This window comes from Anolis sagrei, chromosome 6 (assembly GCF_037176765.1).
Source record: "Anolis sagrei isolate rAnoSag1 chromosome 6, rAnoSag1.mat, whole genome shotgun sequence".
NCBI classification, from domain to species: Eukaryota; Metazoa; Chordata; class Lepidosauria; order Squamata; family Dactyloidae; genus Anolis; species Anolis sagrei.
Window position 1 is genome coordinate 44,709,908 of NC_090026.1, and position 19,708 is coordinate 44,729,615.

The following is a 19,708-nucleotide window of genomic DNA, read 5'->3' on the forward strand; positions in this document are numbered from 1 at the left end:
ATTTTTTGCTCACCTATTTATTAATACACATGCACATACACATATATATTCCCTTTTTAATTACTTTTACTCTAAATGGGCTAGCTAACTGGATTTTGGTTACAAGGAATGAGAAACAGCTGCAACACCATCTAGTTATATACCATCCTTCTACAATCGGGGATTTTTCTTGAGAACTTTATTTAGGATCGATCAGCACTCCTTTTCTACGAGGGATGTGAATGCTCATTGACCTGAAAGATCCATCATGATGAGCTTTACATATGCTCTGAGATATATATAGAAACAAGCTGGCCCTGAGATAACATATGCAACTTTATTCCTGCTGCTAGAAAACATCCTAAAGCCAGGACTTGGCTTAGATGAAACCTTATGGATGTCTCACTTCACAAAGGATCTGTAGGTTAGTAATACATAGTCAAAAGACAAGAGATGGAGAAAATAATCTGTTTTGAAGATTTAAGCATTGGCCATGAAGGTGTTTGTTGGGGAGGGGGGAGTATATTACATTTTTGATTATATTTTCCTGCACTTCAAATGCAACCAGATGTATACATACACACTTCTTATAATCTACAGATTGGGAGGTAAAGTGGGATGTTTTGAATTTTTTTGGACCATTGGTAAGGATATAAGTTCAACACTTCTAAGTAGAGAATGCAGACCAAAGCCTTCCTATTATTCTTGATTTCTTTTCACAGGATATTTTTGCTTTGAGACAGAAAACCTGTATCCTTACAAGGTACGGACTGAAGCGATACTGTTACTCTGCCACAGGATGAAAAATGTGCAGTTGGACTGCCACTCCTATAGCCCAAACAGTCAATGGTCAGGGATAATGGGATTTCCTGTCCAACAATGGCATTCTCCACCATTAGCTATGTCATTCTGCTAGGATCGACTGTTATAGCCCTTCAAATGAGCATTCAAACCTCTCCTGTTTACTTTGGCCTATAACAGGCATGGGCAAACTTCGCCCCTCCAGGTGTTTTGGACTTCAACTCCCACAATTCCTAGCAGCCTCCGGCTCTTTCCTTTTTTCCCCTCAGCTGCTCCTGAGGCTGTTAGGAATTGTGGAAGTCCAATACACCTGGAGGGCTGAAGTTTGCATACACCTGGGATCTATAACATAAATTAGGATTTTATTTTGCAATAACTCCTGAAAACTTCGTCAGTGAAGTATACACGAGCAACCAAGACCAACACAGTTGGACTGTCAGCTAAATTGTTTTAAAAGGAAAACAATTTGCAGGGACTGATTTCGAACTATTTGCACGAGTGCCTGAAAATTGATCATGTGAGCATAAATAACAAATTACTTAATTAGTGGTCAAATTATGTTCATTTTACCATGTCACAGGGAAGGTGAAATAACTGGCTCACTTTCTCTCTTACCATTTTCTTCCAGACTACACAAAAAAGGCAACATGAATTGTGTTTGTGTCAGGTGTTACAACCAAATAAAAAGGATTACACTACAAGGCAAACTACAAGATCTTTCTTTACCAGATCCATTTTCTCAATGATTAGCAGTGAAATTCACTTACATCTACCAATGTTTTTTTTAATGATCTGTCAACAGCTATACCCCATAAGACAATTCACAAGACAGATGGCATTGTGCCAAAGAAGGTGTGTAATATGGCACCAGGAAAGATTGCATTTCAAACTACAGGGAAATGATAGACATTATGGTTGTTCCAATGGGAAGGCAAAGTGCAGTACAGGTAGAAGTATGTCTGTTATACATCCACAAGGCTGGATAAACCCTCATACAGTATTTCTATGTATATTCTGTCACTTGACAAACTATGTCTTTGAACAAAGGGTTCAAGAATCCATTACATCAACAAAAAAAAAGTAGGAGAGGAAAACATGCTTAACAATAACATCGCAGCAGGCATTCAGTGTTCATTAAATCACATGAACTGCATCCATGTTTTTGCTTGTTCTATGAAGAAACTTCTTTTTTTGTGGCACAGTCAACATCCTTACCCAAGGTATGGACAATGCCACCACCAAATGATGGGGAAAAAGCAATGTCTTGGGATGAAAGGCTATGTCCTTGGTCCTCTATCACAGTCGCTGCCTTATCTTTGGTTCCAGAGAAATTTCATTGACTTCTTTATGCATCCAAGCTGGAGAAAAAGTCATCAGGTAGTTCTCCAAGAAGCTGGTCTAGGTCATCTACATGAACAGTATGAGAAGACAACCAAGTTATTAAGAGGAAAGAAGTCCACCATGTCCACCATGCAGAGGTTGCTATAGTTCAGGAGGAAATAATGATAATGCTGGTTATGGAAATTTTTGGTTATGGGAATTTTGGAGTTATGGTCCATAAAATAACTTTTCTAAGCTTGGAATAAAAGCGCTGTTATTACCATTCTTTGCCTCTGCTTCTTTCTACCAGTCCCATTCCATCCCGTCCCCCCTCCAGCACACACATTTTCTGAATTCCCAAGGAATGAGCCAGATTCCCAGGATGTCAAGTAATTTATTCTGTCTTACCACAATTTATCAATTCTTGGCCGTAAGTGGCCACATATATGGGGGCATAAAGATCTCCCACTTTTTGAAGGGATATAAAAAATGAATGAAGCTATCCAGAACAAAATCTCTCTATATTTCTGAAAGGTACAGAAAAAGTTTTGTTTTCAATAGGTTTGAAAAATCATATCAGACAAATCATTTTGTAAGGCTGCAGTTTTAAATCAGCATGCTGAATATTCCTCAGCCTCCGACTTGATATTCCCAGTATCATGGCATGTTTATGAGATTTGGTGATTGTTGAGTGGATGCTCTTACAGCTTCCACATTTTCTGGCATTCTAACAGTTCTAGGTCTGCCAGAGATTTTCTTTTCAGTGTGTATCTAGTTGCTCAAAGATTAGAAATCTATAGCAAAATCATTTTCCAATCTGGCACAAATGCATTTTGACTGAGCGTGTACGGAAAGTCCTCTGAGCGAGTACGATTGTTCTCATAATAAGCTGGAACAACAAATCCCAAGGTTCACTGGTCCAATTCATGATGGGTACTGAAAATGGCAGAGCCTAACCTACTGAATTACCTCAGCTCTCTATCCTGACTACAGCACACACAGTGTTCCCTTGAAATATGGGATATCTTTATGCCCCATCCTGTAAACACTTTAATGCAGTAGAAAATTAGCAACATATTAGTCTATATTTGGTTCAGCAGGATGCCTGACCGATCCCCATTTTCCATTTTTCAAGCTCTAGAGCAGGGGTCCTCAAACTAAGGCCTGGGGGCCAGATACGGCCTTCCAAGGTAATTTACCCGGCCCTCGCTCAGGGTCAACCTAAGTCTGAAACAACTTGAAAGCATACAACAACAATCTATCTCATCAGCCAAAAGCAGGCCCACACTTCCCACTGAAATACTAATAAGTTTATATTTGTTAGAATTGTTCTACATTTTAATTATTGCATTGTTTTGAAGTGTTTTTTGCACTACAAATAAGGTATGTGCAGTGTGCATAGGAATTCATTCGTTTTTTTTTCAAATTATAATCTGGCCCTCCAACAGTTTGAGGAATTGTGATCTGGCCCTCTGTTTGAAAAGTTTGAGGACCCCTGCTCTACAGACACACAATGCTGTGTGGTGACAATGAAAAATACAGTTAGGCTAATATCTATCCATTTCCATTTAATATTATAGTTACCTGGGTCAGCTCCATCGGCCTTTGCAGATGGTTCATTCAAAACCATTTTGCTTGTTCCACAAATCCCTGACACTGGTGTCAACAATGATTGCTTCACTGGTGCACTCTGTGAAGAGTTCTCGTTGTTCTCACATCTTTCTCCACTCGAGCATTTTCTTCTGGTCATGGGTGTGAGAGCATTTTGGGGTTGATCCTGCTGACATTCTGTTTCTGCCTGTACTCAAAAATACATAGGCAGCCATAAGAAGCTGTGCATTGTACCCTTAACCGTTCTGTCACTGAGATGTGGTCCTCTACCATTACTTGCTCTCAGTAAGAAGTGTGATCTGAAAAGGATTGCCCTTGTATGAAATCACTGACTTGTGATGCTGCTATGTTAGGGGTAGGGAAAGTGTGGCCCACAGAAAGCAAACCCCCACTAAAGGACATTTTTGTAGTGCTTCCCAAGGTGTTAGCCCTTTTTGGAAAAAGTATGAAAACCAAAATTGTTAGGAATTCACTTTTGTTTAGTAAAGCAGCGGACAAAGTGTGCCTCAATTTCTCTCTATTGCTTTCCTGAGTTCTCTTGTGACTCCAAAAGCAAACAAGTTAGGCATGTGTAGGTTATAAACCTATAGTTTACTAATGGCTTTGCATTTACATACACATGGGGAACCTATATCCTAATGAAGTAATGAAGATTAAAGTCTTAATTTCTCCACCTCTCAATGGCTGGAGATTAGAGAAGCAGTGAGAGGGATTAAAAAGAAACACAGGACTGAGAAGTAGGAAGGTTTTATATAACCAAAAGCCCTAAGAAAATGCCAAAGGTCACGTGATCTCTTTATATTTATGACAATGCATTTCAAAGGATAGTAAGAGGAAACAAATGAATTTTAGATGAGAGAAATAAAAAGGACTTGACATACAAGAAATCCTGTCCTATCTAAAAACTCTGTTGCTTGAACAGCAACAGTGTGTGAGAAAAAGAGAATGCTGGAATTGTCCATCCATGTTTAGCTCTCCATTCTCAAATTTAGTTGTAATTTTTTTAAAAAAAATCACTGCTTGTTTACCTCCTGATTATAAAAAGGAAAGATTCAAAATGTGTGTGTGTGGGGGGGTTACAACCAAGAAGAAAATAAAAGTGACTTTTGATTTATTGCCTGATTCAAAGAAAAACAGGGAGGGAGTTTTCCCTAAGCTTGAAGCAACCACGGTTTCCTTAAGGCAGCCCTAAGGTGGAGGATGGGATTTGTATTTGCTTTCCTTCGAGGCTGAGAGAGTGTGACTTACCCAAGGTCAACCTGTGGGCTTCAATGGCAGAACAAGTATTTGAACCCAAGTCTCCAGAATTGTTGTCTCACACTCAAACACCATATTTTAAACTAAGGCTGTTCTTACTTGTGGACTAGTATTTCACAAACATATTTCTCAAAGAGCTATTAAAAACTGATACTGTTGAAATCTAAGTTGTAATCAAAAGCGCTGACATGTTTAAAAATGGCAAATGGACACATAAATAATACAGATTTTGAAACTAGAGTGTATGTACATGAATGTGTATGTATTGCAATGTTAGTCTTCATTTTATAGTTAACTGAAATGTTGTATTGAGTCTCTGTGTGGCATATTTAGATACATAGAGAAAGATTGCTAATAAATGTCTTCTATTCAAGTATGAAACAAAATATATTCATCTATAATAAACTGGTAACACAAAGTATAGGATCTTATACCTTAAGTATAGAAAGAAATAGGGCAACATAAGGGAATAATTAAATTTACTAAGCAAACTAAGTGAAGCCATGCAGGTTTTGCACCAAGAAAATCAAGGACAGAATTCACCCTATGTTAATTATACAAGTTTACACAACTTTCTATTTTCCATAATCTATTTTCCATTTGTTGTTAGTGAACATCGTTGGAAGTCATTGGAAGGGGCAAGCAGTTACATAAAGATCCAGCTATTTGGACATTTTATTCCATTTTTCACCTTTCCATAGCTTTTCAGGGCATTCCCCATATTTTTCCCCATAATAAAGCATACAGGATTTCTTGATATCCTTCCAAACTGGTTACCCTAAAAAATCATGTCAAGATAGCTCCTTACCTGTGGTTGCACCATCTCCATGGCTTTCTTTATGTCTTGGGATAACGGAGCCTTGCAGTTGTTAATCCCTGGTGAATATATCTTCACCAAGTTACTAGGTGTCACATTGAGGTAGTGGTTGCGATGGGATGGGGAGAACACACCCACCTGTGAAACCAATACATGCATCAACCACTTTCTCTTGGATGAAATGGGGCAAAAACAAGTGGAAAGTGCAATACTGAAATACACACCCCAGAAAATAAAATGCAATCATGGCAGCCAACAAAAGATCTTACATATTGATTGAATACTCATTGGCACTAGAAATTGCCAACCTGGCTTCGTAGCTTTCCAATACCTGTTTTAGCAGAAGCACTGACCCAGCTTTAAATTCACTCTCTTTCTCCTCCAGCAGCAGACGATGTATCGTACCCTGCATTTCCCCTGCAGAAGAGAACATCAAAGAGCAGTAACACAGTACAGCCAAAGCAGAAAAGTATTTGTGTTATCCACTACAGTAGTAACTCTAACTGCTCCCACACAAAATGTCAAGACAGAAAGGAGCTAAGGAAGAAGGGGGAAATCTAAGCATTCAGCCACACAGTATTACAATTTCACTCAAATAAGCAACCATAATCTCATGTTCATTTCTTCGGTCAGGTGCTCAGAAGACCAGTATTTATGTCAAGAGACACAATCCAGACCCCGACCCCCCCCCCCCCCCCACACACACACACAAGGAAAAAGGAAACAACAATCCTCAGGCGCTTAAGCAATAAAAAATCTTTCTTATCAAAAATCTCAGACCCAAAACTGTATTTGGTCTAGGATAGAATTATAGAACTGAAAGAGACCCCAAGGGCCACTCAGTTGAACTTCCTGCCATGCAGGAATACACAATCAAAGCACTCCCAACAGTTGGCCATCCAGCCTGCTTAAAAACCTCTAGAGGAGATGTCATATTCTACTGACAAACAATGTTTACAATCAGGAAGTTCTTCCTAATGTTTACGTGGAATTTCCTTTCCGGCAATTTGGATCCATTGCTCCGTGTCCTTATCTCCAAAGCATCAGAAAACAAGCTTGCCCCATCCGCAATGTGATATCCTTTCAAATATTAAAACATGGCTATAATTTCCTTCTCTTCTCCAAGCTAAACATATCCAGCTCCCTAAGCCGCTCCTCACAGGTCTTTGCTTCCAGACCTTTGACCATTAATGCTAAATAAATTATTATTTTAGGTGTATTGGATACCATTGTGTCTTTTTAGAAAGAAATTGTCTAATACAACTAAATATTGCCAGTGTAATATAGACATGCTTATTTGTGACATGCGTTACAGATGTGTTTAGTAATTAGATGTTTTGGTTGAACACAGGACAGAGTTTTTGTATTAAAAAAATCCTTTGGTATTTGTTTTTTCAGATCATACTCTTGTGACATCGAGTCTATTTGAGAGTAGGTATGGTTGGATCTTATATGCTTTTACTGTTACAGAGACATTTATACTCCAAGGATAAAAAGATAAAACTTTCATACCTATCATTTAAAGGTCAGAAAAAGCTATTTAGTTATGCATGAACATGTATTATATCTTCTTCAAAATAGTTTATTGTACGGGCCCATGGCCATGACGAAAAGCACCATATGCACACAATAGTACCCTTGGAGCAACAGGCACCAAAGATGCTAAATAAATTAAATAAATAAATAAATAAATAAATAAATAATTTTATTTTTATACCCCACCTCCATCTCCCCGAAGGGACTCAGGGTGACTTACAAAGGGACAAAGAGCACAGAGTTAAAATGTAATGCAATAAAATAAAAACTAAACTAAACTAAATAGAAACATATCACAATAAAACATAACATCATGAAAACAGTACCATAGGAGCAATAAAAATGCTGAATTCAGAGGGCTCTTAAGTTTCTGCAAAATTCCTAGATAAGAGCTAAGGGAAAGTGCTAAACAGAAACCATAATCATGCTCCCACAAAGTGCAAAAACAATGCAAAAACAATGCAATGCAAGTTAACAATAATTTTAGTACATTTTGGGTCCAGTTATCCCTTAGAGTCTCCTCGGCAGTTGATGGCAATTTTATCTAACTCGGTCTTTCTGATCTTTTTTGCAGATAGAGCAAAAAGGGCTATTTTGTAAGTTATATAGCTATTTGTGTCGCTCAGCAGAAACTGCACAGTTTCTGCAATAGAGTTCCCTTTAAGGAGTTTCAGGTGTCTTTCTCTTGAGTCACTATACAATGAGCAGACTAACAGATAATGCACAATATCTTATACTTGACACTGACTACAAATACATAGTGTGCTTTCCCATGGCACATTATGGTAATGACCATCTATCTAACTTTGCAGTTAGAACTTGGCATTACTTGAAATCGCAGCTCAGTGAAGGCAATTCTTAAGGAAAGTGGCTTGTGCTTAATCAGATATCTGGCTCTGAAGCGGTATTATACAGAGGTCAGGTTCAAGAAAATATATTATTTGAAGTATGCTTATCTTATATAAGTGAATATGTCTGCCTTGAATTCATTTCCTATCTATTTCCCCTTCTCTTCCTGCCTTCTTCTGTTTTTCTCTTTTACTTCTGTTTTGCAATCATACTTTTTTAATCTAATAAAACTGTTTAAAATTTAACTCTCTGTAAAAAAAATCAATGGAAATGTGTGAGGTTACTGTGTTGGGTCACTGACAGACCGAAGTGCTACCGTGAGCCAACCACCAAGACAGAAGTTTGACCAGGCCCTTTCTTCTCGATTCTGCCCAATTTCTATTGCAACAAGTCTCTAAAAAATGGAGAGGTAGGGGGAAATGAATTATGGATTACCTGCATTCTGAGGCGTACTTGGGAAAGTGCACAATATGCTTTTCTAAATCTTTGGGTTGGTCTTCAGTAATAAATAGTATTGAGAAATGAACTAGATGAGTGTTTCTCAACCTGGGGGTCGGGACCCCTCGGGGGGTCTTGAGGGAGTGTCAGAGGGGTCGCCAAAGACCCTCAGAAAACACAGTATTTTATGTTGGTCATGGGGGTCTCCGTGTGGGAAGTTTGGCCCAATTCTATCATTGGTGGAGTTCTGAATGCTCTTTGATTTTAGATGAACTACAATTCCCAGCAACTACAACTCCCAAATGTCAAGGTCTATTTCCCCCCAAACTCCACCAGTGTTCATTTCTGGGTATATTGAGTATTCGTTCCATGTTTGGTCCAGATCTATCATTGTTTGAGTCCACAGTGCTCTCTGGATGGAGGTGAACTATATCTCTAAAACTCAAGGTCAATGCCCACCACACCCTTCCAGTATTTTCTCTTGGTCATGGGAATTCTGTGTGCCAAGATTGGTTCAATTCCATTGTTGGTGGAGTCCAGAATGCTTTTTGATTGTAGGTGAACTATAAATCCCAGCAATTACAACTCCCAAATGACAAAATCAACCCCATCCCAATTCAAATGTGGGTGTATCAGGTATTTGTGCCAATTTTGGTCCAGTGAATGAAAATATATCCTGCATATCAGATATTTACGTGATGATTCATAACAGTAGCAAAATTAGTTATGAAGTAGCAGTGAAAATAATTTGATGGTTAGGGGTCACCACAACATGAGGAACTGTATTAAGAGGTCGCGGCGTTAGGAAGGTTGAAAAACACTGAACTAGATAGTAGCCATTTGTGATTAAACGTGATTATCATTCCAAATGACTTGAGATAGCCAAGCTATAGGCTACAGGGAAGGTGATTTCCATCCCTATCAAGATACTAGGGGACATGAGGACTTAAATGTTCTTTATAGACTGTGACTAAAATCAATCCTGACCAGCATAGCCAAGGATGAAGCATAAGGGAGATGCAGTCCATAAAACATCTACTAGACCACATATTTCCCATGCCTGAATCAAAGTGTAGCAATTTTCACTCTTACCAGTGTGATCTTTGAATACAGCACCCGCATCAACGTTGGTCCTTGTCAGTGTCTTAATTATAACTGCCATGTTGGGAACTTTGTTCTTTGGGAGCTGCTTCAAAGCTGCCTGCATGGCAGAAAAGATGTATTATTTGTCAAACACATAGAGAGAAAAGCTGAACACTATATGGATTTCTCTTACGATTTAAGAAAAATGACAATGGTATCAATCAACAAGAGGAGATGAAATGGCATTGACCTTTTAGGATGTTGTTTTTGCTGTCTTTTATACTAAAAGAGGACACTCTGGGATGACAGCTGGCTCAAAAAGGGTTATAAGAGGCTTGTTGATATCTCCAGAACAAAACAGTGGAAAGGATATCAGATGAACAAGAAGGATGGTTGCCTAGCAGCCACCCACAAACTGCTTACCACTTAAACACTGCAAGCAGGAGGTAGTATTACCTAGCAACAAGGCTGTTAGTTAGTCCTTTGCTGTATTAGTCCATATGCAAGCCTTGTTAAAAGGACATGGGGTTAAAGTCAAAAGGTGGTCTGGATTTGAAGGACATAGCAGTTACCAATTTTGGATAGTTTGGAAAAATTCCAAGAGTGCAGCATCTTTTGCTCCGAGACCACTCACAACTGTACCTCTACAATAACATGCTCCTACAGAACCAGTAGAATTCCCCCATCCCAAAACAATCCGTAACCATTACCTTACGAAGCACCATAACAATGCTGTATGTCCTAAGAAAGCAGGATGGATCTCTCTCATCTAATCCCAACTCAGTTTTCATAGCAGCCCAAGGGCCTCGTTCAAATTCATCTTCTGTTCGATGCTGGGAGGCAGGCACTTCCTGGAGGCACAGTGCATAAGGTCGGGTTATGCCTTACTTTGAACCTATCACTGATAATGCATTCAGCATTACTTCCAACATATATGTGTAAAATATTACAATCATCCCTTGACAGAGCTTGGAGTCAACGACATATGAGTGTGGAGAAGAACAAACCACATACCACCTATTACAATGAAGTCTGAGTCCTGCCACACGCACAATGGAGGACTTTCTTATAGGAACACCAGAGGCACTCCAAGTGGCCACCTACTGGTCAAAGGACATTTAGTACAATGTCAAGTTTTTTAACTGTGGTGATGGAGGAAAGTTCTGAGAGTGCCTTGGACCGTGAGAAGATCTAACCAGTCCATACTTCAGGAAATAAAGCCCGACTGCTCATTGGAAGGAAGGATAGTAGAGGCAAAGTTGAAGTACTTTGGCCACACCATGAGGAGACAGGAAAGCTTAGAGAAGACAATGATGCTGGGGAAAATGGAAGGAAAACGGAAGAGGGGCCGACCAAGGGCAAGATGGATGGATGGCATCCTTGAAGTGACTGGCTTGACTCTGAAGGAGCTGGGGGTGGTGACGGCCAACAGGGAGCTCTGGTGTGGGCTAGTCCATAAGGTCACGAAGTGTCGGAAACGACTGAACGAATGAACAACAACAAACAAGTTTTTTAAACTTTGTGTTTTTTAAATACATTATAACTTGGGAAAGTGCACAATATGCTTTTCTGAATCTTTGGGTTGGTCTTCAGTAATAAATAGTATTTAGAAATGAACTAGATCAGTGTTTCTCAACCTGGGGGTCAGGACCCCTCAGGGGGTCGAGAGGGAGTGTCAGAGGGGTCGCCAAAGACCATCAGAAAACATAGTATTTTATGTTGGTCATGGGGGTCTCCGTGTGGGAAGTTTGGCCCAATTCTATCATCGGTGGAGTTCAGAATGCTCTTTGATTTTAGATGAACTACAATTCCCAGCAACTACAACTCCCAAATGTCAAGATCTATTTCCCCCAAACTCTACCAGTGTTCATTTTTGGGTATATTGAGTATTCGTTCCATGTTTGGTCCAGATCTATCATTGTTTGAGTCCACAGTGCTCAGCTTTTTAAACTTTGTGTTTTTTAAATACATTATAACTGTACCCTCAGTTCACTTCTGATATGATAAACAGAGCTTGGAAAAAGTATTTTTTAAAAACTACTATGCCGACTGATAAAAAAAACAACTCGTTCAAACTGTGACCCTAAGGAACACAGAAAGCTACCTTATGCTGAATCAAATATTGATCCAACCAGCTCTGTAATGCTGAATACTGATTGGTAGCAGTTCTGGGTCTCAGGCAAGATTTTTTCCAAAATCTTTGGAATCTAGAATTTCCTGGCACTTTCTGATGGACTTCTGTCTAAATATTAACCAGGCCTGACACTATTTAGCTTCTGTAAATAGACAAAATCAGATAGAAACTGTCCAGGTTTGACTTTATTCATATGGTATTTCTAGGTAGTTTTAGGTCCTCCAGAGTGACTCTACAATTGTTACTGCAGTTTGATCACAGAGTTGTGCTAGGAGATCTAGAGCAGGCATTCTCAAATTCCAGCCCTCCAGCTACTTGGACCTCCAATTCCCAGAATTCCTAACCATTGAACAAGTTGATCAGGAATTTGGGGAGTCAAATTCCTGATCAAGTCCAAATAGATGGAAAGCAGAAGTTTCAGAATGCCTGACTTAGAGATTCCTAAAGGAAACACCTCTAGGAATTTCTAGGTAAAAATCATCACATGCGAAGGTTATCTTCTTAGGAAAAGGAAGGTGAACTTTTTATGAGACCAATAATCTCATAAATATACTGAGTTTGAAGATCTAATAAGAGTTAATGCTCCTTTGCTCATGTTTCTTCATTTCCAATGAAATCCCACACACATTTGCAAGTTAAAAACCTTTGATGTAGTTTCTGATTATACATTGAGGAATTGTGGCCCTCCAGATGTTTGGGCCAACTTTTCAGTAGCTCCATCCAGCACTGTAGCAGCAGTACTCCAAAACATTTGGAGGCTCCAAGGCCCTAATTTAGCATCAAGTCTACCTTTTTTTTCTCAGCAGTAATATAAGATAACAAAACACTAATTTCAATTAATGTTTTCTCTAACAGGAAAAGAAAAAGAGTTGAACAGAGCAGTTACCTCAATTTGTAGCTTTGCTAAAGCCCCATGTGTTGGCATCTGAGGTGTTGTAACAAGAATGTCTTCCAAATTTTTCTCATCAGGCTTTTTGATGAAGAGAAGAAAAAATAGAATATTTTATGAGCACAGATACTTATCTGAGGAAAAATATGTAAATATAATACATTTAAGGAGTTTGATCTTTCTGGACTAAATGAAAACAAAGGTTCTAAAGGTGTTGAAATTCAGATGCTGGCCAAATTCTGAACTTCCAAAACACCTATCTATATATCTGGTATACCATGGAGAGGCATGATATAAAGTGAGGCTAAAATTATTAGCTCTTAACCATCTAGCCAATAAATGTCATCTCTCACTTCACTTTTATAATTCCTCAAGTAAAATTTGTGGCCTTAGGAGAGTATATATACATTCTTTTTTGGTGGCCTCTGAGCTTTAGGGGTTTCTGGTTGAGATATAGACTCATTTCAAACAGGTTATGAGATGGAAAGAGCTTTGGTCACCTTGGTAGATGACCAATGCAGGAACTGGAGAGGAAAGTGACCTTGTTGTTTCTGACGGTACAGAAGAATACCATGGCCAATGGCTTTCAATATCATTGACCATGGTGTTTTTCTTCACCGCCTCTCTCTGGTCCTTCTTAGGCCCCTTCCACACGGCCCTTTATCCCAGGATCTGATCCCAGAATATCTGCTTTAAACTGGAATATATGAGTCTCTACTGCCAGATAACCCAGGATAAACAGATAATCTGGGATCAGATCCTGGGATTAAAGGGACAGTGTGGAAGAGGCCTTAGAGGGAAGAACAGAAGAGGTGGTGCTAGAGAATTTCTGTTTGATGTCTTGGGCAAAGAAATTGAGATATCAAGAGACACAGAAACACGTGGCACACAAGAAAAAGAGGAGGAACTGCCCTTGGATATTTTTATATGATACCTTTTGTTTTTTAACATGGCTGGACAACCACTCGCCCTCCCCTCAAAACACCATCAAGCATTTCACATAACAATCCCATTTGCTAGGTCTATTATACAGAGGGAATTGCAAGTAGCAAGGAGAAGTTTTTATTTGCTTTTTATTAATTTTGTGGCTGCTCCGAATCCCTATCTGAGTTGGGATGAAAGAAATAAAGGTAATAAAGTGCATGTGAGATAGTTCATCTTACATGCACTTGTCAAACCAATGGGGAATGCATTTCACATGTTTGCACATACAGGCCACACATCATCGTGTCCTTCCATGATCCTCTTACTTGGTGAGGCAGAATGCCCGCAGGCCCTGGGAAGCGACGTGTTTTCGCCCGCAAAGCAATGTGGGTCATTGGTTGTGGTGACTGGTTAGCAGCTGTGACCAAGCGGACAAGATGGTTGGTGACCACAGGTGTCTGGAGGCTTCCAGCAGATACACCAGAAGAGGTAATTTTCAGAGAGGCAGGTGTGTTTTCCACAGATGTTGTTGGAGAGCCATATGCAGTAAGAAGCTGAGCACCAGTATTAGTCATTCTTGGCCCAGTGCAGTTCTGGTTTGGTATCCATGATTTGGATTGTCCTGGAGGGGTATTTCCTGACAGGAAAGAGGAACATGGTCTAACCAAAGATAAGCTTGGGCTGTTGCACTCAGCAGGTTTACCCAAAGGCTTCAGTATATGACAGCTAGAGTTCAAAGGGATATCTGTATTGCTGCTCATTCTCAGATTAGATCGAACCATGCAAGATCCTACAGCAGCAGGCCGCAAAGTCAACTTTGAAGAAGCCTCCACTGGTTGGAGATGGTTGATGACATCTGCAGATGTTTGTCCCTGGGTCCTTATCAACTCTGACATTCCAGTACTAATAGAAGTGCTTGGCATCACTGGATTTGCTACTCGTGGTTTCTTGGCTGTTGTTACACAGTTGCCGCTTATCTGCTCCTGGGATCCACAGTCAGACCTAAAAGATCCTGGATGTGACCATAAGGAGTCCTCAAAATCCATGCAGGCAGACAGTACACACTTGTTCTCTGCTTCCCTGTCATTGTGGGCACTCCCAGTGGGCAGAACAGCTGCCTGTCTCTTTACAAACCTGAACCTTGCATCTGAAGTGCAGCTTGGTGAAATTGTCTGGTCCCTCTGAACATTGAAGCTGGTCACCAGAGGAGATCTCTGGTTGCTTTTGACCTCAACAGAGGAACTGCCTTCCTCAGATCTGAACCTAGAGCAGTTCTGAATGGTCAGGACAGGGGATGTAGTTACAGAAGGACAAAGGGAGTGAGAGTCCTTAGCTAGTGCGTGGCCATTGCTGGGGGGTCTTAGCCCAGCTGACACAGGTCTAAGACTTCTTAAGTTGGCAGGAGTTGGATTCAAGGTCTGCTTCTCCACATCCTTCTCCACATCCTTCAGAGCCAACAGGAAATCCTATCAAAAATCAGAGAGAAAGGCTTTAGGTGGCATCCCTTGACTTTGTATTGTCTTCCTGAATTTTGTCCCCAAGCTCTCAGACTCTCCCAAGTGGTAATAAAGATGCGGATATGAAATATATATCTGAGATCTGACCAACAGTGTTGTGCCTTGGCCTGGATATTCCTAAGTCCTAGATTCTCATAATGTCTCCTTCAGCAACCGAGGAGAAACTTTTACACCCTTTAGCAAACTCAAGTACATTTACTAGGTTCTTGTGGGTTTTTTGCTGTTGTAATAGTGGTTGTTGGAGTGGTCCAGCATTTCTGTGTTCTCAAATAATATGCTGTGTCCAGGCTGGTTCATCAGGTGCTCTGCTATGGCTGACTTTTCTGATTGAAGTACCTGATGAACCAGCCTGGACACAGCATATTATTTGAGAACACAGAAATGCTGGACTACACCAACAACCACCATGTCAGACTACACAGAGAATCCATTGAAATCCACAAGCATGTGGACAATTTCAACAGAAAGGAAGAGACCATGAAAATGAACAAAATCTGGCTACCAGTATTAAAAAAAAACTCTAAAATTACAACAGCAAAACAGCAGAGAGGAAACAACCAGGCACATCTTAACACCTCTCAACAAGAGATTTTCCCAGGCTCAGGAAGGCCTTCAAATGCTAATGAAGGTGGTCAGTTGAAACATTCACACCTAGCTCTAGCAGAGAAGAGCTCTTTGCCCCACCCCAGCCATTCCACAGATATATAAACCCATTGTCTTATTTCCAACAGATGTCACTACCTCTGAGGATGCTTGCCATAGATGCAGGCGAAACATCAGGAGAAATGCCTCTAGAACATGGCCCTATAGCCCGAAAAAACCCACAAGAACCTAGTGATTCCGGCCATGAAAGCCTTCGACAATACATCAAGTACATTTATCTCGCATTAAAAAGCTTTGATTCTCTTACCTCATCTTCAAAATCTGCCTCCACAGAAAATAGCTTCTGTAGACCACAAGCCTGGTGAAAAAGCAATAAAATGACTTTCAAAATATTCTGCTTGTTTTTTATTATTAAAAAAGCTAATATACTATTTATTCCATTATGAATTGATGATGATGATGATGATAACAACAACAACAACAACAACAACTTTATTTTTATACCCTGCCTCCATCTCCCCGAAGGTACTCGGGGTGGCTTACATGGGGCCAAGGCCAAACAACACAGTTAAAATGATGTAACACATTAAACTACAAAACAACAATATAACAAAATAAAACAACAACATTATAACAGTGTATAAAAATTCTGTAGAAGTTTGGGCTCACTTTATACTAATACGTGGTGAACGAAGATGAATGGCTGCAGTTTCAGTATTACTCAGTGTTACATACAATGCACCTACCCTATACAATTAGAGCATCTTCATAGCTCTCTTTCAATACCATGTCTCTAATCATCATCATCATCTTTATATCCCGCTTTTCTCCCTCAAGGGACCCAAAGTGGCTTACAACATATTAAAATCATGTAAACAACATTAATGGAATTGTGCCACAAATGTTTAGATAAAAAAGTATGTGTGCATGTTTGTTTATCTGTTGCTAGGTGAAGTGATACAGAAGTTTCTCTCTGCCTTTTTCAGCCAGTTTGTCACTTTGATTTTCACCTCGTCGTCGTCAGAAAAATGTTTTCCACCAAGGTGTTCCTTCAATTTAGTGAACAGATGATAGTCACTGGGTGCAAGATCAGGGCTGTGAGATGGGTGGCCTAAAACATCCCAACCAAATGAAGTCAACAACTCTTGTGTTACATGAGCAGTGTGTGGACGCGCATTGTCATGAAGGAGACAGACTCCCACCGTCAACATCCCATGACGTGTTTTGGGTGGCGTTGTGAAATTTCTTCATTATTTTACAATATAGTCTGTACCCATTTTGTCACATGCTGTCTTGACATTACGTCCTCTCCTCAAACTGAAATGATTTCGGAATGAATCACAGTGGCGTTCATGTCCTTAGCATTTAGGTAGCATATTACAGCATGAATTTTGTACTTGGAGGAAAACAGAATGAAGACACTCATCTCTAACTTTCATCACAATGGTAGTCGATGAGCTACTAACAACTGGCACCGCTCGTTCGCTTCTGCTAGCTTCACACTACATGACAGTGATACAAACTTCCCCTGCAAAAATTCCTCGCGAGAATTACATGCCTTGTAACCTCACTTTCCCGATAACCCTTGTAGAATATAGATACCCAGTGTATCAGAAAGGATGCTGCCACTTTGCTTTCATTCCTTCTTTATCCTACTTCCTTTTTTTTTTCATTCTCCCCTCCTCTCATTTCCTTCCATTTCTCTATCTTCCTTCCCCTCTACTTTCTCCCTTCTCCAGCTCTGAGAGGGCCAACCTCACAATGGCTCTTTGTGGCCCCTTCCATCCTTCCCTTCATTCACCTTTCTTTCCCAGTGACATCAGAGCAGGCCACTTCACCTAGCAACAGCCAAGCCAGTGACATCACAGAGGGCTACTTCACCTACTACCCAATGCCAGTGATACAGCTTAATGGTGTAACATTAGAAAATGTTGATCATTTCCGCTATCTTGGCAGCCACCTTTCCACCAAAGTCAACATCAACACCGAAATACAACACCGCCTGAGCTCTGCGAACGCAGCACTTTTCCGAATGAAGCAGAGAGTGTTTGAGGACCGGGACATCTGTAGGCAGGCCTGTAGTGAGGGGGTGGTTTTAGGGGTTCAACCCCCCCCCCAAATGTTTCAGATTTAAAAAAAAACCTGGTTTACTCATGAATTTTAACTGGTTAACCAAATCCTCATGCTAAGTCTATGAGATGCAAAAAATTAAGAGTCCCTCCAGAACTGCAAGCACTATCTCAAGCAAATATTGACAATTTATTCACACTGTCATTACTTGCAGCAATAGCCGATGTAGCGAAGCAACCAAGTTGAGTGTGTGTGTGTTGAATGCTCTAATTAAGGAGGCCAGACTTGGTGGAGGTGATTGACAGGGGTGGAGCTGCAGGCTATTGAAGGCTGCTCTGCCCCCTGCTGTGCTCTTTGCTTCAGCGTGAGCTAGGAGGCAGGTTTCAACCCCCCCCCCCCCGCAAAATTTTCAACACCCCCCCCCCGAAAATTTCAACCCCTCCCGAAATTTTTTTCTGGCTACGGCCCTGTCTGTAGGGATGCCAAGGTGCTTGTTTATAGAGCTATTGTCCTCCCAACCCTGCTATATGCCTGTGAGACGTGGACTCTCTACAGACGTCACATGCAACTCCTGGAACGATTCCATCAGCGCTGCCTCCGGAAAATCCTGCAAATCTCTTGGGAAGACAAGCGGACAAACGTCAGCGTGTTGGAAGAAGCAAAGACCACCAGCATTGAAGCGATGGTCCTCCGCCACCATCTCCGCTGGACCGGCCACGTTGTCTGGATGCCCGACCACCGTCTCCAAAAGCAGTTGCTCTACTCTGAACTTAAGAATGGAAAACGGAATGTTGGAGAACAGGAAAAGAGATTTAAAGATGGGCTCAAACCAGCCTTAAAAACTCTGGCATAGACACTGATAATTGGGAAGCCCTGGCCCTTGGCTGCTCCAGCTGGAGGTCAGTTGTGACCAGCAGTGCTGCAGAATTTGAAGAGGCACGAATGGAGGGCTAAAGGGAGAAGCGTGCCAAGAGTAAGGTGCGTCAAGCCAACCCCGACCGAGACCGGCTTCCACCTGGAAACCAATGCCCTCACTGCGGAAGAAGATGCAGAGCAAGAATAGGGCTCCACAGCCAAGAATGTTGGAAGACAATCATCCTCGGAAAACGAGGGATCGCCTAAGTAAGTAAGTAAGTAAGTAAGTACTTCACCTAGCAACAGCATTTGTGAAAGAAACAGACAGGTTCCTACATACTTATAGAGAGAAGATACATTCTAATAAGCCAGCAGATGTGTCTGAGTTTTGTTTGGTTTTAATTTTTTGGCAATAGAAAGCCAGAAAATATGCATGTTTATGGATATATAGGACAAATTGAGCATACTTGATTCAAAATATTCTCAAACTGTCCAGAAGGGTGGCTGAGATAGTGACACTATTTGCTTTTCAGATCAAGGATGCTCAAGCTCTGCACAGAAACACAACTAGACACTGATATAAGGGCTGGATTTGTATTGTTGTTTCTTGAAACCATCCCTTTCCCACTCCTTTTTTACCATAATAGAAGAAGGACACAGTCTCCAGTGGCAACGTCGAGAAGGTAAGGGTGGAAACAGGACCACGGAGGACAAAAACAAGGCCCAAATCGAGGCCCACCGCCTGGCATCTCTCGCCACACCGCTCCGCATTCAAACCATCCGCCCAAATGACGACGAAAGGCCTTCCCTTCTCATTACGCATGCGCAGCATTTCTCCCTCACTCTGCCCTTAGAAGAGGAGCCTCGCTGCTCTTAACTACGCATGCGCAACACTTTACTTCGCCTTCCCTTCTCTGAACTGTCCTCGTTTTTTTTTTTTCACTGCGCAAGCGCAGTAGCACCCTACTTGTGTTTTTGTTCCAGGTGATGGGCGTGGAATGTACATTTCAAGGAGTTTCCTAGCC

General features: G+C 40.8%; 1 protein-coding gene across 1 annotated transcript; it reads right to left on the bottom strand.

Moving 5' to 3' along the window:
* Window positions 1–163: 163 nt before the first annotated feature.
* On the bottom strand, window positions 164–19,502 carry HROB (homologous recombination factor with OB-fold). The gene is made up of 10 exons (XM_060781143.2): window positions 19,323–19,502; window positions 16,066–16,116; window positions 13,965–15,104; window positions 12,712–12,795; window positions 10,402–10,542; window positions 9,701–9,809; window positions 6,117–6,202; window positions 5,777–5,923; window positions 3,685–3,898; window positions 164–2,187 (listed from the first exon to the last, which is right to left on the bottom strand). Exons 1-10 carry the CDS (start codon window positions 19,452–19,454, stop codon window positions 2,126–2,128), a joined length of 2,166 nt encoding a protein of 721 aa, XP_060637126.2. The 5' UTR covers window positions 19,455–19,502; the 3' UTR covers window positions 164–2,125.
* Window positions 19,503–19,708: the final 206 nt, after the last annotated feature.